General features: G+C 51.8%; 1 protein-coding gene across 1 annotated transcript; it reads right to left on the bottom strand.

The window, feature by feature from the left end:
• Positions 1 to 840: 840 nt before the first annotated feature.
• CISH (cytokine inducible SH2 containing protein) lies at positions 841 to 6996 on the bottom strand. The gene is made up of 3 exons (XM_084752755.1): positions 6665 to 6996; positions 2629 to 2849; positions 841 to 2388 (listed from the first exon to the last, which is right to left on the bottom strand). Exons 1-3 carry the CDS (start codon positions 6682 to 6684, stop codon positions 1856 to 1858), a joined length of 774 nt encoding a protein of 257 aa, XP_084608881.1. The 5' UTR covers positions 6685 to 6996; the 3' UTR covers positions 841 to 1855.
• Between the last annotated feature and the right edge of the window lie 3574 nt (positions 6997 to 10570).

The following is a 10570-nucleotide window of genomic DNA, read 5'->3' on the forward strand; positions in this document are numbered from 1 at the left end:
GCTCTCAAGCCACCATTACCAGCCTCCTGTCAGTTGCAGCTTCCAATGGTCTCAGGACTAAGAACACATCCTGAACTGTTTTTATAAGAAGGTTAAGGCTGTGAGCACACTTTAGGAGTGCTTTGCCATGAGACCCTCACACTGTATGTAGAAAGATCCCAGCAGCCTAAACAGTCCTGAGTCAGACCATCAACCCTGGGCAATGGTTTCATTTTAATTCTATTTCTGATGTACAAGATCTTGACTGAGAGGGTCCTCTGACCCCAGATGATCTGAACCAGAATTTTGACACTTCTACCCCAGGCCAGATTCTACCAGCTCACTGGTCACTATCCCTGCCTCAGCTGATCTGCTCCACTGTCCAGGAAGAGTCCTCTCAGGCCCCACGTCCTGATCTTCATCATACCTTAGTGTCTTTGTGTCCACTGCACTTTCCTCCTTGTAGGGCTGGCCTGAGCTCTGTGCCTCCTCTTCTCAGGTGACTGCCCTCTGTGCCCACTTGCACTTTGAATGGGTACTTCCTCTTCATACACCTCTCGGGCTTGGAGTTCCTCTGCTGCCTGCTTCCTCCCTGTCCAGCAGCGCAAGGGACAGCACCGCAGAAGGCATGCCCATGGCCCTTCCCCTCCTGACTCTTGTCTCTCAAGGAGAACAAGGGGGAAGGTGACAAGAAAGGCACCTCTGTTTCCTGGCCCTCCTCTGTCCCCTGCCAGAGACCACGGGAGAGTCGTTAAAGGTTCTGAGCTTTGGCTTTTCCAGGTGAGGGGGCGGACTGTGATCCTGGGATGAAAGGGAGCACAGGATGCTCAACTCCAGATGCCCCACAGAAGGCTTCACACATGGAAGGCATCGTAATTTTATTGTGATTACAGAAACATCAGTGGAAGAAAAGCTACCAAACTGGTTCTTGTGTTATAGTAACTGTTTCTATAAAGTCTCTTTAGGCATGTGTACCTCCCCCCTCACGTGCAGGCAACTTCCTGGGCAGGAAGCCCACACAAAAGAGCTGCAGCGGCAGCCCTTGAGCCAGCATCTCCTTTCTGTTCCAGCAGATGTGTTCCTCCGCAGGGGCCCCGCACCACAGAGAAGCCAGCTCTATGGACACCACGGCCCTGGCTCTGTGTGAGCTGTTTTTCTGGCTCCTGTCTGTCTGGTTACACCAGCCTCCCAAAAGAGGCTAGGAAGAAAAGAGGGTGGGCACATCCATATGCAAGTGGTCAGGGCAAGGACATTCAGGACTACTTTGGGCCCATCAATACATCTTGGGATGGGGGCGGGGATGTCTCCACAGGGAAGAACCAGATCTGTGGGGAGGGGCAAGGGGTAGGGGGTGTTTTGGACCACCCAAGGCTTAGGGCAGAGAAGTGGCATGGCTCATGCCATCACCCAACCTCCAACCCCTGCAAGGAGAATAAATAAATAAATACTGTATAAATGTGTAGTCCCCCAGCCCGACCTGCTTCTCCACAAGGGGGCTGGCTGCTCTATTGATGGGGAGGGGGCCTGCCCTACCCAGACAATTGAGAAACCAGGGCTGGGAGAACATACAATGTTTGGGTGGCTAGGGCAGGCAAGTGAATGGAGATCTGGTTCCGGCCTGTGGGGTGAGACGAGGTCCTGCCTGTCTCTGCTGTGACACTTGGCTCACCACAAAGAGCCGTGCGGGATCTGCAGGCATTGACTCCACCTGCCTTGTTCTTGCTGGCACTTTCTGGTCCGGCTGCCACATGTATGCAGGCACCAGGGTGATGACCGGAGACGGGACAGCAGGACTCCAAGGCCAGCTGGGGCCTGTGTCCCCTCCCCTCCTCTCCAGGATGTAACTGTGTGAGGCGGGGCAGGGTGCCTGGCCCAGTCAGAGTTGGAAGGGGTACTGTCTGAGGTAGTCAGCCATGCGCCGGGGCAGCGGTAGGCAGTCCACGTCAGCCACCAGACGGTTGATAACTAGGCGACACAGATGTTGTAAGCTTCGGGCAGTGCTCCTGCGCACAAAGGGTTGTACCAATTTCAAGTGCACAGCAGTAGCCGTGGGGATAGGCGACACTGAGTCACCAGGTGCATCTTGCTTAGGTAGAGGCAAGGCTGGGGTGGGAGCAGGATCTGGACTGTCATTCCGGGTGTCAGCAGCACAGGAGGCCACATAGTGCTGCACGAGGCTGACCACATCTGGGAAGGCCAGGATCCGAGGTCTTGACAAGCAGTTGGAGTCCAGCCGGAAGCTAGAATCGGCATACTCGATGCGTACGTTGGTGGGGCCACGGGTGGTTTTGACTGACAGCGTGAACAGGTAGCTGGGGTGAGTGCTGTCACGTACTAGGAATGTACCCTCTGGCATCTTCTGTAGGTGCTGCCGGGCCTCACTGGCCGTGATGGAACCCCAATACCATCCTAGGCAAGTAGAGAGGAGGGCTGGTCAGAGTGGAAATTTCCATAATGGGGGGGGGGGCACCAACCCCAGGGTAGGTCAGGGTGGAGTGGCCCCTCACGTTTCCCTGGAAGATGTGTATCTCTACCATTAGTTCTTGGGGGGTGGGCAGGACCATGCTTCTCAAACCAGATACAAAAATCCAAACCACTTAGCTCCTCCAGACTTCCCACGACAAGGTGTGCAGCTCCCCTGAGACTCACCAGATTCCCGAAGGTAGGAGAAAGTCCTGGCTATGCACAGCAGGTCCTCCTCAGGGTCCAGCACTGTTGGTTCACTCTCTGGCTGGACAGGCGTCTCCTCTGCTGCCTCCTCTGGGAATGCCCCAGTGGGCAAGGGCTGCATGGCTGGCCCAGGCAGCTCCAGGGACTGGGCCCACAGAGGCCGCTGCCCAATTTGCTCCAGAGCCAGCAAAGGACAAGATCTAGAAGACAGGGAAGAGAGGTCTCACACAGTCTCCACTTTTAGAAAAGTCCTTTGATGGTTTCACCCCAGTATACAGATTTTTAAAAAAAATTTATTTATTTACTTTCATTTTATGTACATTGGTGTTCTGCCTGCATGTATGTCTGTGGAACTGCAGTTACAGGTAGTTGTGAGCTACCATGTGAGTGCTGGGAATTTAACTAGTGTCTTTGGGAAGAACAGCCAGTGCTCTTAACTGCTGAGCCATCTCTCTAGCCCCCAGATTTTAAAAATTTTTTTATTTTTATTTATTTATTTATTTATTTATTTATTTATTTATTTATTTTGGTTTTTCGAGACAGGGTTTCTCTGTGTAGTCTTGGCTGTCCAGGACTCTCTTTGTAGAACAGGCTGGCCTCGAACTCACAGTGATCCGCCTGCCTCTGCCTCCCGAGTGCTGGGATTAAAGGCGTGCGCCACCACCGCCCAGCCTTTCTTATTTTTTATTTTTAGATTATATGAGGTTTATTAAGTGAGCATGGGTGAGAAGGAAAGGGGGAAGGGTGCCTGAGAGCGAGAGAAAGAGAGAGAGAGAGAGAGAGAGAGAGAGAGAGGGAGAGAAAGAGAGAGCTTTTTTTTTTTCCCCTGAGACAGGGTTTCTCTGTGTAGCCCTGGCTGTCCTGGACTCGCTTTGTAGACCAGGCTGGCCTTGAACTCACAGTGATCCACCTGCCTCTGCCTCCTGAGTGCTGGGATTAAAGGCGTGCACTATCACACCTGGCCAGATTTTTTTTTTTTAAAGTAGGGTCTCACTACATAGCCCTGGCTAGCATGGAACTTGTTATACAGGCCAGGCTGGCCTCTCACACTCACAGAGATCCACCTGCCTCTGTCACCCAGCTCCTATATAAAAATCTGTCTGTCTATCTTTTTTTTTTTTTAGTGCTGGGAACTCAACACAGAGGCTCACACATGCTAAGCAAGTGTTTTACCACTGAGCTATGTATACCCAATACCCCCACTTTCATAGAACCTGTTCTAAAACAGTCTTTTCTACTCCTGCATTTCCTAGATACAAATTAACCCTCATCATATATCCCCAAAAGCACAGGCCATTCCCCATGAGCACTTTCAGCATCCTAAGCACGAGAATGGGGACCCTGTCAAGGCAAAGGCTGTCTCACAGTTGTGCCCTCCTGCCTGAGGTACCCGGTGGAGTCACAGGATGAACTAGGGGGAGGTTCTCAGGGAGACCTCGAGATTACAGTAGAAAGCCTAAGGTTACAGGGTAGCTTCCTGTCAATAGGATATCTGTTGGGGGGTGGGGGAGGCGGGGGATGCAGTCCACACTAGCTAGGACTTCAAGACTTTAACAGGCTCCTACCCGTAACGGCCAGATTCCCATCCTAGGCTCTGCTCCTGCCAGCTGAGGGGTGACAGTGTCCTCTAAAGGCATTGGTGGGTCTCATTCCTCCTAAGTATCAGCTCTCACCAAAGGGCAGGGTACTCAACCCACATTCCAGACTCCATCCTGTCCAGCCAGCCCTGCCACACTGTATGCTTTTTATGTACAGTTTGCTCCTCTCTGGTTGCAGTTTCCCCTCTTTCTCCTCCTCCTTCCAGATGAGGGCATACTTGTCCTGAGGGATTTGGCAATATTAGAGGGCTAGGGTTAGGGGAACTGAGATGGCTGAAATCTTCCTAGAGGAAGCCTACCCAGCTGGTGATGCAAGGGCCCTGCTTCCTGGGGAAGAAATAGTTGGTTCTCTCTAATTTCTAGTAAAATATGTCCCAGGCCTCAGGTCTGTGTCTAGTCCCGTATTGTGTGTGTGTGTGTGTGTGTGTGTGTATTTTGTTTGTTTGTTTGTTTTTGTTTTTGTTTTTCGAGACAGGGTTTCTCTGTGTAGCCTTGGCTGTCCTGTACTCACTTTGTAGACCACGCTGGCCTTGAACTCAGATCGATCCACCTACCTCTGCCTCCCGAGCGCTGGGATTAAAGGCGCGTGCTACCACGCCCAGGCTCCCATGTTGGATCTTTGCGTCTCAAAATAATGAAACCCTAGGCTCTGCCCACACTTGCTGGGGAAGCAACAGTGTATCAGGTATTGCTTGTAAACAAGGGCTGGCAAGGAGAGAAGCCAGAACTGACAGTGTGTAAGTGGTGTTGAGAAAGAAGGTCACCGTCCCGTGGCCACTCGTGAGAACGGGTGACAGGCTCTAGTAATACCACAGCCTACCAAGGGCTTTTCCACACCTACTCTGACTGTGCCGTGAGAGCTTTGGAATCCCACTTAGTGAGCCAGAGGCAGAATTTTGAGGTGACCTGCATGCTGGGGGGCCCATGGCCTGATTCAGGCACTTTCTGAGAGTATGCAAGCAGTTAGCCAATCCTTCCACAGTCTCTGTGGTAGGTATCACCAGACAGCTTAGGAAGGCCCTCTGGACAGATGCCACATAGGTAGGCAGTAGGCATCTCTGGGGGGCTAGAGTGATGTCTAGGTGTAGAATGACTGTTCATCCCCGCAGGTTGTTGCGGAGGGACTATGTATCCAGGGAGGGGTGTGTCGACTACCACTGTGTCATCACGGTGGGAGTGAGAGCTGGTGTGTTCCAAGAGCCTGTGTGTGCATGTCTTGGGAGTCTAGCCATGAAGTCCTGCCTTGAAGATGCATGCCAGTGAGATGAACCAAGCCCAGAGAAGGTGGGTTAACGTTCACATCTGTTAACAATCTTGTTTTCCTAATACCCGGACACTGGCCCTGAGGTTTTGAGGGGCCTTTGTTTAGGGCAAAGTCAAAGAGGCTGTAGGAACCCAGAATGGAGATGGGGTGGGCACCTAAGAAGGAAGGTGGTGGGTCTGCTGAAGAGTCCCCAAATTCAGAGGATAAAGGAGCAAACACGGTAGGAGCTCCCAGGGAATAGTCTTTGCAGTGTGTCAATGTCCTCTTCCTGGGACAACAGTGCTGCTTAAAGCCAAGGGCACTTCTGCCTGGCCCCACCTTCCACTCTTCCTCACTTGGCACCATACCCATGTCATTTATAACAACTGCTATCGGACCACCCAGCTTTCTCTGGATTTGTAACACACACACACACACACACACACACACACACACACACACACACACACTTTCCTCTCTTCTTGGCATTTCCTGAATTCCTGACTGATCAATGATTAAAAGGGGGCGCTGAAACCTAAGGCGAACAGATGTGCCAAGACCACTCTGCTGAGGCCAAGACTTTTTTTTTTTTAATCAAAGCCGCACTCTCACCATCGTTCTATAAGTCCACGTCTTTGGGAAACCTTAGAGAAGGTAGGCTGAAGTCTTTATCACACTGTGGCCTCAATCTGGGCTAAGAGAAGTTGTAGGGTGCTTCTAAGAGGTGGTGATTATCAGGTGCCAGCGTGGGGAGAGTCAAAGACCTCAGGCTGGCTTCCCAGTGAGACCCTAATTGCAGGCCTGGGATGGAGGAATGAACACTGTAACCTCTAGAGACGGGTCTAGGAGCAGGCTCAAGGTCACCGGTAGGTGTGGGGCCGGAAGGCAAGGTAAACTCTGGGCTCAAATAGTGGTCTAGACTTGTGAGCCCCATTCCTGGGGATCTCTTACAGTTGGCGCCCGTGCGATCTCAGGAATGGGGGCTCCTCCCACCGCTCGCCAGCCCGGTTTCCCCATCCACACTAAGTGTGTATGTGGGTATCCTAGGCGCACCACTGGACGTTCTTTGGCACTCCAACCGGTCAAGCCCTCCCAAAATCCCGCAGCCAGCTCGAGGCCTGTGATCTCCCGTAGTTTCCGCATGGAGCCTGGGCAGAGAAAGAACTGAGCTTACCCCTGTACGCAAAGGACCATGTCCCAGAGGCAACAGCGGCTCGTGGAGTCGGGGCTCGGTGGGCACGGAGGCAGAAGGGAGCCAGTGAGTCCCGAGGGCGCGAAGGTCAGGGTCCCGGGGCGCACGGGCGGCGGTCAGGGACTGAGAGGCTGTGGCGCGAGGAGCCTGGAAGGACGTGGGGGGGGGACGGGCTGGGCGGGCGGGGCGGGGCCAGGCGCCTCCTAATCTTTTGTCCGCTGCGTCCCAGCCCTTCCCGGAAGCCGCATCTTCCTAGAACCGCAGGCTTTGCGGCGGCCGGGAAAGGAACAGGGGTACAGGCGTCTAGGGCTTCGGACTGAGAAAGGAAACACCTTTGACAGATTTCCAAGAACTTTCCAGGAAAACTGGGCGGGAGCTCCTCGAATTGACCAATCGCACCGCTGAGGGTGAGCCGAGCCGCTGGGCGGACCAATTGAAGTGCATGGACCCTGGACTGACGTGACCGAGTGGGGCGGGACCTAAAGACTGGTAAGGAGAAGACTGGGTTGGGGCCAGGTGAGGGAGGAGGACTATGGATACGACTTGGGCAACTCGAAGTCAGCTTGTCTTCCGCCTGCTTCTCTGGGGACGGGTGCGCTTATCTCCCCATAGAGCCACAGCGCGGGGGCAGGGACGGGGCAGGACCTCCTAGCTAGCTGCTCCTAGCTGAGCGGACGTTGTACTAGGGCTCCGTATTGGGTCACGCTTACAGCAGGACACTGTGTGGAAGTGGGTGGTAAGGTGTGAAATCTGGAAAGAGATGTAGGGAGAGGCGTGGAGTGCTTAAATGGGGGTGGGGCGGCGAGGAAACAAGTGTGTCCATTGTGGTCACCACAGCTAAAATGACTCAGGCCACATCTAATGTTTTGTATCAAATGAGCCAATCCTATCTGTGCCTGATCTCTGCGTGGACCCCAATCGGGGAAATTACCCTCTTGAGGAGGTAAACAGAGACCATCAGCATCCACATAGATAGCCCAGTCTATGGCTATTGTACCGTAAATATGGCAACTACCGTAAATACTGTGAGAAACCTGAGTTAAAGCAAAGGGGGACGGTTTGGGGATTGGCTTACAGAGGTAAGGGACAGAACAGTGACACCGCTCTCCTGTACAACAGAAAACTTGCTTTTTTTTTCCCCCTCTCTCAGTAACTCACCAGGGAGCTTTAAAAAAAAAAGGGGGGGGGGAGGATGTAGCCTGGCTGGAAACTCAGTATGTAGACCAGGCTGGCCTCAAACTTCCGGGTACAGGCTTACAATGTGGAGTTACAGGCTAAGGCACCGTGTCCCGTTTACCAAGGAACATATTGAAGGACGAGAGAGTCTATGAGAACTCCCTCCGAACCCTTGGTCCAGGATATGGGGAGATAAGACCTGAGAAGCCAGCACATCTGTCTACTCCGTCCACACACCCCACACAGGACTCTCCACCCAGGTTCCTCAGAAAGGCTGACTGTAAGACTTTTGGCAGGGATGACAGGCTTCTGGCAATGTGTAGAATTCTGAATAAGTGTCTGGGGATTTCCCCAGCGCAGGGAGGGCTTTGGGTGCCCCACCCAAGATAGAGAGCTGAAGATTAAGCCTTGTGAAAAGGAAGGTGTGTTTAATGGTGATAAGAAATGACTCCAGGGACCCAGGTCTCTCTCTGTAGCTGCCTTGGAGGGGAAGTTAGGCTCCACATAACCCAATCAAGGCTCCCAGAGTAGAGAAAGAAGCCAGCTTCTTGGAATATAGATACGGTGGTGTTGGGGTACCCAGAGAGCATGGGGGGGGGTCCCTGTATGGCTGTTAACTCTTCTGTAGGAACTGTCTGTAACCACCCTGGCATGAAGATATGGGTTTTTTGTTTGTTTGTTTTTTACAGGTGCCATGCAACACAGCTGTGACATACACTTTATTTACTTATTTGACAGGGTTTCTCTGTGTATCCTTAGATGTCCTGGAACTTACTATGTAGACCAAGCTGGCCTTGAACTCACAGAGATCCACCTGCCTCTGCCTCCTGAGTGCTGGTATTAAAGACATGTGCCAGATGGGGGTGGGGTGGGGTGGTGGTGGCAGCAGCGGCAGTGGTGACACACGCCTGTTAATTCCAGCACTTGGGAAGCAGAGGCAGATGGATTGCTGTGAGTTCAAGGCCAGCCTGGTCCAAAAAGTGAGTACAGGACAGCCAAGGCTACACAGAGAAACCCTGTCTTGAAAAAATTAAATAAATAAATAAATAAATAAATAAATAAATAAAATAAAGACATGTGCCACCACTGCCAGGCACGACTTCATTTTTTAAAGTGTATGTGTGTGTTTTCATGTGTTTGTAAGTGCCACAGAACTCATGTGGAGTCACAGGGTAACCTGAGGGTGTCACTTCTCTCCATGTATTATGCGGGTCCCAGGGCCAAAAAAATCAGGTTGTCAGGTAGTGGGAAGCACCTTGCTTGATTTGCTGATCTATTTCACTGAACCTCAGAGCTGTGATTTTTGGACTTGGATTTTTATAATGCCACATTTCAAATACTCTACCCCAAGGCTACCTCCCTTCCAGTTCCCTGTGACTGTTGGACACTTACAGTGTGCCGGACATGGTAGTTTCACTTTGCAGTCACAACTACCACAGATAATGCTGTCTTTTATGTAAGGAAACTAAGATACAGATTACAGCGGGCCTTAGATCTTAGAGCTGGCAGGTGGTGGATTGCAGCCAAGGCCCTACATCCTTCTGCGCACTTCCTCTCTAGGTCACAGTAACCTGCAAACTGCTGGGCAGCCTCCTCTGCCCTCGCTCTAGTCTGTATCAGGACGCTGGGTATCCCCGTGAAAGCGTCCCCTACAGAGGTCAGGGATTAGGACGTTTTGTGCAAACCAATGTCCTAAGGCTCTCTCCAATAGTCTTGTGTGATTTTGACAGTGTTATGCGTCTCGCCTGCATCCTGGTAACCGTGGTGTGCCCCTGTTCTCCCAAAACTGCCTGCTTGCTTCATTTAAGCGTCACTGGGTGGATGGCTGTGGCTAGTTCCTTATTATCCCTCCAGTCCCTGACTTCAATGGACCCCTTCCCTGACTACTGGACCCACACTGCCACCTAGTGGCGATCCTTCTTAAGACCTCACTAGACCAAAAACCCAGAGAGTCTTTTTCTATTGTGTTCCTCTCCGGGCACTACAGGAATTCCTGTTGCTGCAGGATACATCACAAGAATATACAGAACTATTCCCTCAACATCTGGTTTCTGTCCTTTCACCGTGAGCAGATTCCCTTTCATCGAATGGCAGGTGTGGGGAACGGGGACTGCCCTCCATCAGGCACTTACTGGATTCTCTATCTGGTCTCCGTAAGCTGCTTCAAAGGCCTCGGGCTCAGTTCCCTTGAACACACAACTATTATGAAGGGCTAAGTGGCGGAGTCTGCAGCCATGAACCCAACTTGCCCAAGCCCTGAACCCTGTATTCTGAATCTTTCCAACAGTGTGAAAGGGGATATGATTCCCGGTGGCTACTACAGCTCAGCACGGAGAGAAAGCTACGCATTCTGATTTCCCTGGGTTAAATGAACAGCTGGAAAACTCTGTTTGCGATTGGTATGGGAAATGCATGTATTCGTATCATCATAGGCATTATAATTTAACATTTTATTATTAATGACCTGTGTGTGTGTGCACACATGGGTGGGCATGTATGTCACGGTGCGAGCCTAGAGGTTAGAGGGCAATTCTGCAGTCTGTTCTCCCCTTCCATCTTTGCATAGATCCTAGGGGTTGAACTTATGTCACCGGGCTTATGTAAGTAGTACACAGTCACACACTGATCCATCTCACCAGCCAGGGAAGGGCATTTAAAAAAAAAATGGGGGGCTGGAGAGATGGCTCAGAGGTTAAGGGCATTGACTGCTTC

Source organism: Acomys minous (genome assembly GCF_964271855.1).
Source record: "Acomys minous genome assembly, chromosome: 13".
In the NCBI taxonomy this organism is placed as follows: domain Eukaryota; kingdom Metazoa; phylum Chordata; class Mammalia; order Rodentia; family Muridae; genus Acomys; species Acomys minous.

Bases quoted from the DNA above. Each gene is read 5' to 3' on its own strand.
- CISH (XM_084752755.1), bottom strand. From the start codon at position 6,684: ATGGTCCTTTGCGTACAGGG. The intron at 2,850-6,664 runs GTAAGCTCAGTT...CCTGTCTTCTAG, and splicing joins ATGGTCCTTTGCGTACAGGG to ATCTTGTCCTTTGCTGGCTC. The intron at 2,389-2,628 runs GTGAGTCTCAGG...CTACTTGCCTAG, and splicing joins CTCCTACCTTCGGGAATCTG to GATGGTATTGGGGTTCCATC.